This window comes from Myzus persicae, unplaced genomic scaffold (assembly GCF_001856785.1).
Source record: "Myzus persicae strain clone G006 unplaced genomic scaffold, MPER_G0061.0, whole genome shotgun sequence".
NCBI lineage: Eukaryota > Metazoa > Arthropoda > Insecta > Hemiptera > Aphididae > Myzus > Myzus persicae.
Window position 1 is genome coordinate 110,265 of NW_019104123.1, and position 16,759 is coordinate 127,023.

General features: G+C 29.5%; 2 protein-coding genes and 1 long non-coding RNA gene across 5 annotated transcripts; 2 read left to right on the top strand and 1 right to left on the bottom strand.

The window, feature by feature from the left end:
- The first annotated feature begins 157 nt into the window (after nt 1-157).
- Nucleotides 158-7,665, top strand: LOC111038976 (F-box only protein 28-like). 3 transcript variants are annotated; one of them, XM_022322253.1, is made up of 8 exons: nt 158-501; nt 2,973-3,239; nt 3,302-3,550; nt 3,610-3,802; nt 3,982-4,150; nt 5,210-5,266; nt 5,523-5,679; nt 7,193-7,665. In XM_022322253.1, the coding sequence occupies exons 2-8, from the start codon at nt 3,036-3,038 to the stop codon at nt 7,565-7,567; spliced, it is 1,404 nt and encodes a 467-aa protein (XP_022177945.1). In that variant the 5' UTR covers nt 158-501; nt 2,973-3,035; the 3' UTR covers nt 7,568-7,665. The 3 variants fall into 3 exon arrangements, with proteins under 3 accessions (XP_022177945.1, XP_022177946.1, XP_022177947.1); XM_022322254.1 differs by having other exon boundaries at nt 158-398; XM_022322255.1 differs by lacking the exon at nt 158-501 and adding an exon at nt 569-1,147.
- A 777-nt stretch (nt 7,666-8,442) lies between these two features.
- LOC111038977 (poly(A) RNA polymerase, mitochondrial-like) lies at nt 8,443-11,814 on the bottom strand. The gene has a single exon (XM_022322256.1). It carries the CDS (start codon nt 11,724-11,726, stop codon nt 10,047-10,049), a length of 1,680 nt encoding a protein of 559 aa, XP_022177948.1. The 5' UTR covers nt 11,727-11,814; the 3' UTR covers nt 8,443-10,046.
- A 2,281-nt stretch (nt 11,815-14,095) lies between these two features.
- On the top strand, nt 14,096-16,759 carry LOC111038991. The gene is made up of 3 exons (XR_002605049.1): nt 14,096-16,384; nt 16,465-16,576; nt 16,656-16,759. It is a non-coding gene; the product is annotated as an uncharacterized LOC111038991 (long non-coding RNA).

Below are 16,759 nucleotides of genomic sequence, written 5' to 3' on the forward strand. Positions count from 1 at the left end.
CGATGGGAAATTGGCAACACTGTGCGGCCGCGGCGATCGCGGCTCGTTCGCGGCTCTTGTCGCGGGGGTTTGTCGTCGGTGCCCCACCAAACGGCCCACCCGCCCACCGGACGCGGACGAGAGTGCGGGACACGTCGCGTACCCCATCCCGTTTCCCCGTCCAGTACGGACACCGATCACAACACCGAACACACTGCACAGTGTTGGCGCGATCGCATTTCGAAGCCATTTCGCATTTGTACGGCAACTCGAGCGCGGTCCGCTGCTGGTACTGACTGCTTTTGCGTGCCAATCAACAGCCTTGCGCCTCCACCGCCCCGCCGTCCAAGTTGGTGGTCGTTACCGAGGCTTGTGTTTCGGCGTTCGGGAGATTTTCAAACGCTCGTCGCTTACCGCTGGTGCGTACCCGCCGTTCATATTGTATTATATTTTACATTAATATTCCGAGTCCGACGTTCTGTTCGTTCTCGTATTATTCCAGTGGCGTCGAACAACTCCAAGGTAACGTAACGCATTCCGCGGCCTTCCGGCCCGCCGAAGTTCGCCCGGCAGCGGGACGCGTAGCCCAACGTACGGACTATCGATGTGGTAGGCGACGACGGCACGGAACACCCGTCGTACCTGCCTACGCGCGCTGCACAAAGCCCCCCCCCCTGGCCGCCGCGGTACCTTTGTGTCCGGCGGAGCTTTTTTCGGCTTTCGTTGTTCGCCCGTTTGTGTTTTGCGCGCGAGATTTTTGTATACGCACGCAGGCGAAACAGTGTTCCGGCACTACCGGACGACTGACTTATTTCCCTCCCTCGCGTCCCTCCCCGGCCGCACAAGTAACCACCCCATCTATGCCCTCTCCACCCCCCCTGAAAACCTGATAACGCGAGCCTTTGTCCGAAAAGGTCCATTGTCTCGTCCTTGCAGAGTTGTCTTCTGCGCTTTGTGTGTATCTCCTTAGTCCTTTGTCGAGCTGCAAGGAAGCTTTTTTTTCGAAAACCTCTCGTGCGACCGTGTAGTCTTCTCCCCAGGACCGTGACTCTTTTGTTTCGGGTCTGTCGCGCCAACAACGAGCCTTCGAATTTTTTTGTCTTGGGACATTCAACGAGACGTTTTTCAAATTTTTCTCGCAAGTATCCTAGCAATAGGTAGTGCCTATGTACGTATGACGCTTTTGTTGAGACATCTCTCTGGAATCTGGATTTGTTCAGGAGACGTCGTTTATGTTTTTTAATAATTTATAACGTTTTATTTTGCTAATATTTCATTAGCCCATAGTGTTTGTTAAATTAAATTACAACAAGGATTTATCTGTATCAATTTGGTAGCATACTATCGGCGGTGAAACCCTTAACTCACTTCATAGTTTTCATCTTACCTAATTGTAAATCAATACAATCCATTATTATTTAGGGTTGCCTCATACACAATTAAATGTACCTATTGCTATGTAATAATTAATCCTATTAAAGTTTAATATTTTTTTTTTTTACATAACACAACTACCTATAACTAGTATTTTACAGTCATTTATTTTTATTAATAATATTTTTAATATATAATTTACAATGAAAACATATTTTATTAAAGTTTATTAATTACAAATTATTAAAATACTTATTATTGCTAAATTTTAAATTTCAAGCTATATTTAACTAGTTGTTAATTTTTTTGTATAACCAATTACAATTTTATTGTTACCTACTTGGAATAATTTAGCATGTAATTATTTTAGTCTCAATTTCATTATGTGTATTTTTTTACTTAACATTTCGCATTAACAATTTTTTACAATTTTTTTAAAATTTCTATAGGTACCTCCCTAAATAAATATTTAACAATTTCCAATATTTTTTACTAGACTGATTATGTTAATGATTAATTAGTTCTATTATAAATTGTATTTTATGTTCAAGGCAATATCTGTAGAGTACAGTACTGGGTGATCCATTTAGCGTAAGACTGATAATTTCAAAAACTAAACGTTTTAGAAAATATATTTTTTTTGTAATTTTAAGTCGTTATAAAACAAATTTTTTCTAAATTAATTATTTTTACTATTTATTATTATTTTCAATTTTTTAATGAAATCATACATTTTTAACTCCTTACTCCAAAGCAAAATATTTTTTAGATCACTCATTTTAATTTATAAAAATTGAATTTTTGATGAATGGAGTAGTATAAGAGGTACTCTAAAAAATGAGGGGCCATTTCTCTTCTCATCTAAACTTTAAAAACTTATAACTAATGAGCTACTTGTCCAAAATTTGATTTTTATGGATCCAAGTACTCCAAGTAATATTCTGCTTTGTAATATACAATTAAAAACATATGCTTTCATTAAAAGGTATCAAAACTGAATAATAAAATTTGACAATAAACAGTGATGAATATAATATTTTCCAAAAAATTTGTTTTCTAAAGACTTAAAATTATGTAACAGACATATTTTCAAAAAGGTGAGTGTTAAATAATGAGTGTCTTATGTTAAGTGAATCACTCCATGTATTACATTTATCACCAGTCATTACATAGATATTATGTACTATTTAACTACTAAGGATACCTATTAAATTGAGTAAATTTATTAATAAATAATTATTAGATTAGTGTACTCATTTATTATATGTTGTTATTTTAAATTATTTTTTATTTTTCTATTTGAAAAGTCATTAGCATCATATCAAAGATAGTGTTAATGAAAGTCTGAATTAGTTGTTTTGCCATATTTATTAATTGTTGGCAATTGAAGTTATTAGTTAAGATCTTTAATAATTCACTATATACCTATAAAAAAAAAAATTTATCCACGTTTCATTGAAGTGTCTTGTAACTTAATGAAAACTTTTATCGAGTTTAATTTTAATGGTTTTTAAAAATATTTTATAACTTAAGAAAAACATTTAATTGCTTATCTTATTAAAATTGACTTAATAATAATAAATCAATTATTTATTTTATTTTATTTTTTTGTGTTTTAGATCCTATTATACTTCTCATACATATTAAATTGTCAGATATTTTCAACATCAAAATTATTTAAAATGGTATCTACTAGACAACAAAGTAGTAGTAGTTCTGGTTCTTCAACCAAAGTGGTTGTTATAACAAAACCTGAGAAAAATTTCAGTGTAGTTAATTTAGGCCAAAGTAGTTCTAGCCATATTAATTTGCTAGACCTTCCATATGAAATCCTTGAGAAAATTTTATCATATACCAATTTCAAACACATATCCCAACTAAGATCGGTAAGTTAAATAAATCTGACTTTATATATTTCTGTTTTTGATTAAATTGTTTATTTTTGCAGGTTTCCCGGCATTTCAATGTAGTGTGTAGTACTATGTTAAATTCTACTTTTCAACGTTTGCAAAACCAAATGTTAAATCGCTTTCAAATTATTAAAACAAAAATGCCCAGACGAGAATCTGCTAGGCGACAACATCCACTCGCATGTGAATCTGATATTGTTGAAACACTTCACATGAGATTGTTATTATTGCGTATGGCATTTGGTAAACACATTGAAAGAAAACATATCTGTTTTTTTGCTGGAGAAGTAATTTATAATTAATTATTACCAAATGTATTTATTAAATTTGTGTATTATTATTTCAGATTTTAGATGAAGTGTACAAAATACTACATTACATTAAAGTTACTTCAAAGTTGGCAAGGCCATATAAAGTGACAGATGAACTATTTGACTTGTCCACTATGGCCATGGAATATTTTAGGGAAAAAATTGAACCAACTCTTCCAGAAATTCGACTTTTCGCCAATGATTATCATGAATTTCCATCACCTTTAGGTATTTTATAAAACTTCATATTTTATTTTTGATTTAACTTATTAATAGTGATGCCCTTAAGGGCAGAAAGTACGGTATATATATTTTATAATAACACATTGAATTTACTATTATCAAAACACATTTCATTATAAATATATTTTATCTTTATAACAATAACAACAATAAAAACATTTTAGGTCCACCCAATACTAGAACTATTACTAGCATGTGTTTGAGGAAACGTAGCTTAATGATACGTGAAGGTTCGGTTTCAAGTTTAGAGGGCAAACGAGCTTCATCAGAAAGTCCTCAATGTGGTTCAATGTTACGAAAAAGTGTTGGTAAAATCAAACAAGGAATAAAAACGTAAGTCAAAGTACAAATTTTATTATTACAGTGAACTCTTTTATAACAAACTATCTGTCTGGTCATTAAAAATTGCAATTTATTGAATGTTGTGTTAAAATATGAAGTTGGTAGTAATTATTTTGGTTTTACAGTATACCTACATATGGTTATTTTTATTTTAACTAATCAAAAACACCGTAAAAGTATGAATATATACACAACATAAGCTTTCAAACATGATCAAAAATGATTTTTTTTTTTGTTGCAATTCAAAAAAGAATAACGTCGCTTACCAAATATTTATTGCAACATATTATTTTAGTCACGGTAAACGTTTCATAATACTTTGGAGCTGTTAAGCTATTTATAAACATTTAAACTTTTCCACTTTTTTTAGTTATAATATGTTGATATCATTTTTGACTACCATGCCATAATAATATGCATCTCCTATAGGTTACCGCATCTATCTTGCAATAAAGCAATTCATTTTCTCAGTACATTTTTTAAATTTTACAGTTAATATTACAGTTATATGGATATTTGTTATTTTTATATTTTATATACAAATTGTATAGATTTTTTGTACAATGTTCTGACTAACATTTTAAAGATTTTTTTTTCAATTTAAAAAATATGGGAAAATACCTAATACCTCAATATTTTATTTTATTTTTTAATACTGAAATAAAAAGATTTAATTTGATTCAAATACTTTTTGAACATTTCAAAATAGCCTAATCTGGTTCCTAAAAATCTATGATTGTAAAGACATTTACCTAACTCAAGTGCTTTATTTATTATGATTTTTAAAAATGTCTGATTCTTTTGAAGTAACTCATTAGCTTGAAAAGTAATAAAGTATACATTTTTTGACTCCAAAATGTTTTTTTATGACTGGTCCAATTTACTCAGAAAAAAATTGAAGTTTCAAAAAATTATCCAAAATAAACTATATTGCTTACATAATTATTTGTACAGTTAAAATTTTCTAAAAACCAGTTTGATATATTGGCTATGTTGAATTTTTTTTTTAACTACCATTATTTCATCTATTTACTATTTATTTTTTATTAGGTCTCAAAGTTGTCATTTAGAAAGGGATTTCTTAGACTTACGGAAACAATTGCGCAAGTAAGTAAAAGTTGAAACTATTATTGAAAAAAACTTTTTTTTTTCTTTGTTAACTATTTCACTGCTCTTAACTACATTTTTGTTATAATCATAGATAATATATTTTATCAGCTATGGTTGGTTTTGGTACTTCTTACTAAGATTTTATAAAAAGGTTATTGCAATGTAAAAATCAAACAGTGAAAGGATTAATGCTTATTTAAATATTACATTGGTTTTTTAAAAATGTTTTTAAATGTATTAAAATATTTTATAGAACATCAACTCAATCAGGCAATGCACAGCGGGAGTTGAAACAATGCAAATCACAAATGGCTGAACAACATAAAACATTGGTAGAATATTCAAATAGGATGGATGAATATGATAAGAAGAATGAAGAAACAAATCGAAAATTTAGTACATTATTACAAGTTAGTATTGCAAATAATGTTATATGAAGTTTTTTTTTACACTTTTTTCACTGTATTTATCTGTTTTTAGCTATATCTTCTTTATTCCTTAGAACTATTAGACTTGAATTCGATCACGATTAAAGATAGTTTGGTTTCTCGACAAATCTCAATAAAATGACTCTTGATATGAATCACTACTACAATTATATAAATAATATATTTATTAATCTATACCTGTGAACGCCACTAAACATTTGGTAATTTCAACACTAGTGTTTGTACTTGAAAGTACTATAAATTCAATTATGGCGTAATATATTTGGACAGTAAATAGCAATCGAAAAGTAAATTCGAGTATGATAATCACTATCACATGCAAGTGCTGAGCTGAAATTTCAAGCTGTTAAGTAGCGATTCATTTGATCGATTTATTTTTATTTTGAAATCATGATCATTAAGCAACCCTATGATAATATGACTATAGATATTTTCTTGGATTCAATATCTGATTTTTTTTCATGATTTATTTATCATATTAAAATATGATGCACCCAAATAAGGTACCTACTATATTTGATTTGATTGAGTAGTTTAGGGTAATGGAACAATATTATTACTTATTTTTCCTATTTGGATTTTAGTTCATCTCTTGTTCTCTTTTCATCAAAAATAATTTATTATACAGGCTGTGGTTTAAATGGATGAAAATTCCCTTCAGAAATAATTTATTCAAACCATCTCTGTAGATACTATTATTGCTTACTGCATTTTTCTTATAAATTATTTTTGCAACACTAAATAGAAAAGTCCACAATGCATTTTTTTGCTTAAACCTGTAACTAAAATAAATTGATCTGATATTTCCAAGTTGAATTTTATTGAAAGTCTCACTAGTATCTCTGCTGTTTTGGCAGTACTCTAAGGTTATTCATCATATTCCATAATTCTTTCTCCCGCTATTAATGTATAATATCCATTGTATTGTTGTAGCCGTAATTTCAAAGGTCCAAAAACTGATGACTTTAAAATGATAACAAAACGTAGACGATTTCCGAGTGAATCAATTAATAGTATTTTATTAGCAGAAATTATAGTGTGTGTTGCGTGACGAGAAGTTGCTCTGGTCTCTGTGGCTATGATACATCTGATTGGGCTGTACTTCGGGCTCCCTTGTATGTGGTGTCAGCTCCTTTTATGTAGCGGCTCGTGCGTTTTGCAGGTGTGGTTCTGTTTTCGGTTGTTGCTAATTTTTAGAAGGGCAATTAATTTACACGATTTCTAAGTCGCTCACCTGGCTGTTATATGACAACAATTTATACATTGTGAAAAGTTATTAATTATTTTTCATATGTCATATTCGTAAGGATTGAGTTAACAGCTTATACATTGTGAGGTCAATGTATATTATATTATATTCGGAGAATTCAAGGCCCTCAACAGTATTATAAAAACAAATAGTACAACTTGATATTTTAAAACATTTTATAAAAAAAAATACATTCTATACTTATTACTTCTATTACTATTATAGGAACTTAATAAGTGCAAGACAGAAATTCAATATCTACAATCAGCATCTTCATCGTCAACACTTTCAGTTTGCTCATCCTGCAGTACTACTGCAAGTGATCTATCTTTAGCTATGGGACCACCTGCTTTAAATTCTACTACCAATGCTGTACGCACTAGATTGCAAAGTCAAGGTGATCAAATTTCTGAAAATACTAATGAGGATTCTGTGGAACCGAGTGAACCAGTAGTATTTGAGGAAGTAAAGAGTTCTGATGAGCAGGAACCATCCACTAGTACCGGTGTAAAACGTAAATTAGAATTGGCTATTCCCAAAGCTGCAAAACGTGTCAGGGCTGTAGCCAAAAAAGTACGCAGCATTAATAATGCTAACTAGACAATAAATAAATAAATGATAATGAAAATAATAATTTTTTATCGAAACGAATCTACCTCTCACATTCATATAGACTTAAATTGAATTTGAAACACAAATTTTAGATACAAATTAATATTTAGTTAAAAATCTTATCAATCACGATTTAAGTATGATTATCTTTTCCATATATAAATATAATATAGATTGCTACATGTATAATAATTAATATATTCTACTTTGATATCCTGTTAAATATATTTACATATATAAATATATATATATATATTTAGATAATATTTATATATATGCATTTATATGTGTATATATATATATTATTGATTGGGTTGTTTTTGAATTTTTACCTTGATGTCTTCCAATCAATAATTAATATTTAGTTCTACATTGTGTGCGTGATTAGGGAAGTTTCGAGTAACATTTTCTATTATCACATTTTTATTTAATTTAACAATAACAAAAAAACTTAAGTTTATATTTTTTTTGCTTATAGTGTGCATTTTAATTTTAATATCAAGAAATAACTTTTTGATGATTAGGATTTTTTTTTAAATATTTATGTTCTAGTTCTCAATATTATAATGTTTAGTGTTCTATAGATACTACTAAGGTGTCTTATACATTTTTATCTTTTTAGTAATTATTCATGAAATGTAACTTAATTCTAATGAATAATATGTTCAATTAATTTTTATCAATTTTAGACAAAATTTTTATGTACATAATTTTAAATCATATTATTTGTATGCGACCAAATCAGAAAACTATTATATAGATGCGTTTGTATTCTACAACGATTAAAACAAAATATGGTCATGCATTATTTAATAAATTTGGCAATAAAATGTATTATATAAATTGCCATCTAGATAATAATGGTAATTTGTAACATTTGTACCAATAAGTTCAAAGACTGTCCGTTTTTATTATTATTATTATTATTATTATTATTATTAATTATTATTGAAAAAATACCTATAACATCTGTGTCACTGTCTCAGTAATTATTTTCCAACAAATAATGATGTTATGAAATAATAACAATTTGACTGTGTTGGTATTATACTTAAAAATGTTAAATTAATTTATATTCTGTTTTATTAAGGTAATGCAAATGACAATTGGTCTTTACACTTGTATTCATAATTAATACTTAATAGTAAATAATATTAAATTTTTATGCTGGCCTTAAAAAATATATTGTTTACTATTTTGGTGTATCCAAAATTTAAAGATAAAATTATAATGAACTAAATGAAACTTTAATTTGTTGTATTTTATTTTCAAATGATTTTATTTAAGTGATTGGTTCGGCGAGCTTCCAAGAAAATCTTGGTGGGTCGCTCAATATGTGGGTTTGGCCGTAATTTTATTTTATATGAGAAATCATAGTACAAATATATTTAGTAGAAAATTAAATTAATAAACTGTACATTAGCAGTAGTGAATTCTTAAAACTTGGATTGATACCTTGCCTATCCGGTGCTTTATGTACATCATAATAAACTACTCAAGTATGGTAATAGCTTCACTGTGCATAATTTTCTTTCAGGTATCATAATATGAAGTTTTATTTAGTTAAAAGTAAATTAATTTTTACAATTTTTCAAATTATCCTACATAGCTAATGGCTATTATTACTATACGACAGAATTGAGGTTATTTGTATTGTGTAAATTCTAATTCAGTTTTGACTTGATATTTTACAAACAATAGAGATGAGAGATTTCTCCTGAAATACATAAAATATAATTATATATTTTTGGAAAAAAATAATTCAACTTACTATACAACAGAGAGACTAGTGCAATTTTTATAAATTTTGTTTGCTGTCATCAATTAGTTTCTGATTTATTATTACTGTAATTAATATTGATTATAAATACTATATAAGCATTTATAATCAATTCTATAAGTGAGGGGGGTAACTGTTATTAAAATTACTTATAGAATTTTATGTGACACATATTTGAAGGGGCAAATAAGAGGAATAAATGTATTGAACTTTCTTATGAATTAATTAGTGGTAACTGTTTTGTTGATTTTTCACTTCTGATTTCTAATTTCTTAGTAATACTTTAGTAGGTCATAAAACTAATATTGATCTATTTTTAGTTGTGTTTTAGTTCTTAGATAAGAACTTCAATAATATTATATGAATTGCTATTTGTAAAATAAACATCAGAAATTAATGAAAGAAATAAAAATTATGTCATTCTAGTTATTGGAAAAGTTATTGCAAATGACCAATAATATTTTCATATGTGTCTCCTCATTAAAATCTAAAATCTAAATAATCATAAAAACATTAAATGTTATTATTAATTGAACATATAATACACTAAACGTCTATAATACACTTAATGTATTTTACCTTAGAACATAGTATTGGGTTTATGTACATGATATGCAATGAGAACTAAAAATAAAAACAGTCACATTATAATATTATAATTAATATATTCTTATTTTATTTACAACATCAAATTTCTCTTTCACTAGGTGTTAACTGTTTATTCAGTCTTGTGTCTTCTTGGGTTTGTGAATCATCAAATAAATCTTTGACAGTAACTAACCGGTTTGAATTTTTTATTTGATGTTGAATATCAAAAACAATTTGATTCTTTTTGTTAACGTCAAAACCTTTGAATAGATTTAATAAGTTGAATGAGTTTGTATTCATTAAAGAAGAATCTATTGTCCATGCAGCATTTCTTAGTTCTATCCTGAACCTCTCAACTTCTTCTGAACTAATATTTTTACTAACATTAAAATGTACTTCTAGCGGATTAACAATGTATAGAGCACTATATTCCGGCTTATTGATTGTTTTTCCAAAATTTAATGATATCGCATTTGTATGAAAATCAAAAGATGCAAAATATTCAAAAAAACCTAATAAAAGTTGGTCTAAGGTTTTTTTATTTTCAACAACTCTCTGAAGTTTTGATGCATCTCTAAGGAAAGTGCAGTTGATACCTTCATTTGTGATTCGAACATCATTGTTTGTAGCTTGCTTCACTAGTGTCTGAATATCGGGAATGATTTTTTCTTGTTGCAAGTAAAATAACACCAAAAGCGTTAATGAAAAATTGGTTATCCATCTTCCTGGTGTTTCATTTGTTAAGTTGATCTCTTTGGCCCACATTTTTATGGTAAAAACCAAAGGCCTAACCCTGTAGTCAAAATTACCAAAAATGTACAAAAGTTCAGACATATTAACAGCCGTTTCATTAGAGACTGCTAGATCACATTCAACACCAACAAAATCTTGTGAATACTTGACAATCGGTACTCTTGCTTGAGAAATACGTTTCACTCTTGAACAACCTGGTAAAAATAACTGCAGCAGGTCACCAAGTATTTCAATATTCTTTTGTGTTTGTGTCCGACTATTTGACACACATTTTCCATGATAAATCAATCGACTAGTTTCATTTTCTATGGAATGACTGTCCATTATAACTAAGTCAATGTCTGAACCAATCTTACCAAAACTATTCACTGATGATCCAAAAGGTAATACTTTTGACAGTGGAAAAATACCTTTAAGTGCATTTTCAATTTGCATTGCTGTTAGAAACCTCAATCTGGTACCAATGTCATTCAGCTGTGTACATTTCAATAATAATAACATTTGATTAGACAATGAATCAAGCTTGTCCAGTCCAATATCTTTAATATTTGGCTCTATCATTGTTTGATTGGCTTGAAATGGAAAATTAAATTTATCATCAGTAATTGATAATTTTGAATTTTTCTTACTTGCATTTGAACGAAACCAAAGAAATGGTGATCTAACAGCAATTACGTTTGAATCTTTAATATGTGTACTTTCGTCAAGCAATGAATTCACTGATGATTGGTCTTCAAATTCAGTAAGCACAAAATGATTTGAACCAGCCAGTTGATAGTGAAATATATTTTTTATTGAACCAAATTTGGAGCAATATGAATGTAGATCAGAACATGAATTTTCTGAAGAAACCTGCACCAAGACGCTGCATTTTGACTGAGAACGACGTTCACATATAAATTTATCATACAACACAAATGAATTTATGTCATTGCCAGTATTTGATTTGTATCGAATGACACGGTGTCGCTTAATTAAATGATCATGTAAGTTACAGAGACGTCTCAATGAACAAGTTTTATTCATTTTTAATATAAATCTAACTATAAGATCTTAACATATTTAAATACTTTCCAAACGTTTAGAAATAAATTATATTAAAAAAAAAACGTATAAAAGTAAAAACGTCTATGATTCTATTTTATTTTTATTTTATACAGTTTCGGTTTTCTGAATGTTCTGATAAGCAACAATAATTGATAACTGATATCAACCACGTGATAGAAAAACAATAGTTGGTATAAACTATGATTAAATATTAAGCCCTGGTATGAACCACGATGCAGATAAAAAAGTTAAAATTATTCACTGATATAAAATTACCCATAATTTTGAACATTTATTTCACAAATTGTATGGCCCTTGAGTCATGAACTATTGAAGAAGGCTATTGCCTATTGATGTTAATAAGCAACTGTGCTCATGACACAATTTACCGAAACCACACAGGTCCTCGAAATATTGGTTCGAACAAATTTGTAGGTACCTACCTTACCATGAAATCTGAGTTCTGAAATTTATTAGCGAACCCAATATTAGTTAGCCTTGGCAAATAGCGACACCATAACAAAATAAAACATCATTATTATTTATTTGGTAATGAGCAATATCATTGAAAATAGCACTACTAAATGCGGGTAAATAGATGTAGCTCTGCTCTACATTAGGTGTCTAAGAGGTCGCTGTAATGGATAAGATTAAATTATTTGAATTCAATGATATCAAATCATTGTATACGAAAAATAATTCTGAGCGGAGACGGTATGTCAGTTACGGATATTTTGTATTGTTATTACTTAATATGGTAGACGGTAAGTTGAATTAATATTATTCTTAAATTATCAGTGATGCTGGAATAATATTAAATATACCTAGGTATGTAAAATTGGAACCAAGTTACAACAAAATAATAAAAGTTATCATTTATAGTTTATGTTAATATGCAAATTTATCTAAATTTGAACCTTAAATGTGTATATAAAATTACTGTATTCGTATATGTATTTTTTAGATTTCTTAGTTATGGAAAAAACTGCTTAAGTGGGATCTTATTTTAAATTTTCAATCCTTAGCTTTAAAAATTGAAAATTGTAAACATTTTTAACTACAAAATCAAACTGTCAAAATTTGATATTTATATGCTTATAAAAAAAATTGTGCCTATGTATTTTTAATTTTTTTTCAACTGCTTTTGTAATAAGTTACCAAGAGTCTTCTATTAAATTGTCATGCCTTTTTGCCCAACCAATAAAATGTTATTGGGATTTATAGAAAAACAAATGAAAATATCCGTTTACAGCTTAAAACGGTCAAAATATTTTGAAAATTGTTTAAAACGTATATGAATTAATGAAATAAACATTTGGAGTAAATTTCAAATGTCTACAGTAATTCGTTTTTGAATTACAACAAAATAAGAAAACTGTTACAAGAGAAATCAAGTAAATTTAACCATTATTGTAAAAATTTCAACTTCAAACGCTCACAAAAATTTAATTTTACTTTCTGACAGACATTTTTTTTTTTGGATTAAGGTAGACAAACTTGTAAGGAATCTCTTGTATTAAATTTTTAAATCTTAGATATAAATAGAAACATTTTTATGAATTTCTAATTAAATATAATATGCTAATTTTTGTGGTTTTTACGAATTTTGTCAAAATTCAAAGTTCAAACCCTCATAAAAAATTATTGTGGTCGGTTTTTTTTAATTTCTATGAACAACAACTTATGAGGAACTTCGTATTACATTTACAAGTTACAAGAAAATGTTTTTATCGACTTACGTTTTAAAAAAAAAACAAATAGGTAATAATTGAAAATGTCATATGCCTATAAATAGTTCAACACAAATCAAAATATTTTGAAAATTGTATGGTGTATAGAAAATGCTCACACAAATATTCAGTGAAAATGTCATGTTTATACAGTCATTTTTGTAAGAGTTACACTAAAAACCAAAATCGATTTTTTCAAAAATGGTTTTGCTTAAAAATTCCCGTTTTTCTTTAATTTTTTGTTTGTTGTCCTGTTGCTTTTGAAAACTATTGGGAATTTTAAATTTTGACCTTCCGGACACACCAACTAAATTCACTTTTTTACCAGATAAAAATATAGTCGAAGAAAATCGAAGCACTTTTACTGCAAGAAACTGTGATGACACAAAAAAAAACTAAATATAAAAACACACATCATTGTAAAATCAATACATTCATCGCTCCTCTCAGAATCTAAAATCAATCGATTTCAGTTTTTTTTCTTTTATTAGCTTTTAGTTTTACTATTACAGCTCAACAATTATATAAAACAACATAAATGATAACAATAAAATTTTAAAAGAAATACAAAAAATTTAAACAGCAATTAACTTAAAAGTAAATTATATGATAAAGCCAGCCTCCAAAATAAAATTAATAATTATATTTACGAATATTTCAGAATTGGAGTCGAGGATGGTGGAAGGTACTCACCAGGTATTGAACACTGTTCTAAGGAAGTTAGACCATCGAGAAATAGTACCAGAGAGAGGAGTTATGTATGGTGTCCAACGAAATTTTGCATCTAGTATGATGCCCAAATAACTAATAAGTGACATTGGGAACAAAGGAAATGGCTTTGTTATCGTAATAGACGTTAGGATCTATATCTACGTCGAGTGAAAATAACAGAATTACATTTCCCCGGAGCAACTTCAAAAGATAACCAACCTAAAATGGTCTTTAGGTCCTTAAGAGCTGAATTAAAGTGTTCAGCGGCAATATTAAGAAATTTATTGGAAGTGAAAATGACCATATCATCAGCATAAATGAGACATAGGTGTCCGAGTGACGTTAGATACTTTTCAACAATGCTATATATATATTGAATAGTAATGGGCCAAAACAAATGCCCTGCGGCAGACCTGTGAATGCAGAACAAATATTAAGAGCCTAAAGGAGAGGAGAAGACGATATTTCTATGATTAAAGAGAGAGAGAGCAATATGTTTCAGAATTTAGGAGGAGCATGTGAAGAAAGAAGATGTGATATAAGAGTGGAGACTGGAGATATTGACGGAGTCAAAGGCGCCACGGATATCAACGAAAATAGCAACAAAAAATTGTTTGTTATGAAAGGAGTGATAAATATGACCTATGAACGTTGCGAGGCATTCCGTGGTTCCCAGACCTTTCCTGAATGGAAATATATTTGTCGATAAGATAGAGTTAGTTTCAAGCCACCAACCAAGCCTTGATTTAAGCATATATTTGAATATTTTACATTGAGAGGAAGAGTTCCCTATTGGTTGAAAGGAAGTATTAGTTTTGTTTAGGGATATGTATGATTTTATAGAAGTTCCACTACGAGGGGATTCGTTGATTATTAAATGTTGTTTATTTATGTAATTATTTATGTTGTTCATTATAGAGAGAAGAGAAGTGTTAATGGGAAGGTGCTTGAGCATAAGTGGAGAAATATTATCGAGACCAGATGCTGTTGACTTACGAGAAGAAATAGCTAGTTGTAATTCTGACAAATTGAAATTATTAGTCAGAACATGATGGAGACAAACAGAAAGAGTAGAACAAGGAACAATTTCGGGATTTGTTTGGGACATAACATGGCGCAATTTTAGAGCAAAACCTCTCGAACCAATCATCGTTTCTGGACGCAAGGAGGGAAAAACGCAGTTTTTGAAACGTCGAGCTGTGGACCAGAGGTGTTGGATGGTTTAAAAGTAGAGCAAAAACGCAAAAACTATTTCTTTTTTCAATCGATTTTAGTTACTTTGTTGTAATTCAAAAAATATTACCTGAATCTCTTAAGCTCAATCAGAATTCAGAGTATCAGACTAAAAGATATATATCTTCATGGCTAAATAATTTATTTAGACATGTATATCTAGATAGTAGATATTATGTCTTAGTAGTTAGTCCGTGGTTAAATGTTGACTGCTTAGTGATTGTTATTGCAATCATACCTGGTTTTTCCCCTGCATGACCACATCGGCTGTCCAAAAACATAACACAGTATCTGACACATGCCATGAATCCTATTACTGATAATAGAATCCATGACAGGGAGATTCACACCCTCGTCGTGTCCTATTATGTTCTGTATATTTAAATTATTCAATACATAGGTAAAAAAATGCTGGTCACACGCTACCTACCTACATGTTGAAATGTTGAATGTATTCAACTCTTCACAATACGAAGAGCTGTGAACCTCCCTTAAATCCATATGACAATGATCCAGTAGTGACGCCGAAGGCCGAACGTGAAATTATTTACAGTGACGCTCGGTAGTGTTGTCCAAGTGGCCAATCGCTCGCTGCGCTCGGACGGAAAAAACAAAAATATCCCTCGATATTCTAACAGTTCGAGGGATATTTTCGTTTTTTTTGTCCGAGCGTGGCGCAGCGAGTGAGTGGCCAAGCGGGCATCACTGTGAAATTTCCATCTTATCACTCACTAAAACAGACTCAGTGTCAATCGTGGTATCCTGATATTTTTTTATTATAGCATTATAGGACTATTTTTATTAATTAGGGATCTAGCATTACAAAACATATTTTGTTGGTGTCCCGAGTCGCCATAGCCCACACATTAGATCCACTTCTGGTGTTTATTATTTAATATTTGAATCTATAAGATTATATTCTAGTATTCTATTGTCTCGCACTCTCGACTCACCTATTCAAGAGTAAGTTTTTAAATTATTTTAAACCTTCCTTGTTAGTGTATAAATATAAATACTAAATTACGTAATTATTAATATTGTAGTTATAACATTGACACTTGGTGCCTTGGCAGTATTTGGAAGAAAATTCAATCATACATATATTTACATCTGTAATTGGTAATCACCTTCTAGTTATACATATTGAAACGAAAAGTATAGTTTTATTGAATGGGTATTTATTACTATTATACTAACACAATTTTTTTTTAAAGATATTATTTTACCCCATTAGGTAATAAATATGTTTGCATCAATGTTTAAATTGATTTTTAATAAATATGAGGAAAAAACAAAGATTGCAACTCATGCTATAGAATTTGAAATAGCTGAAAATAC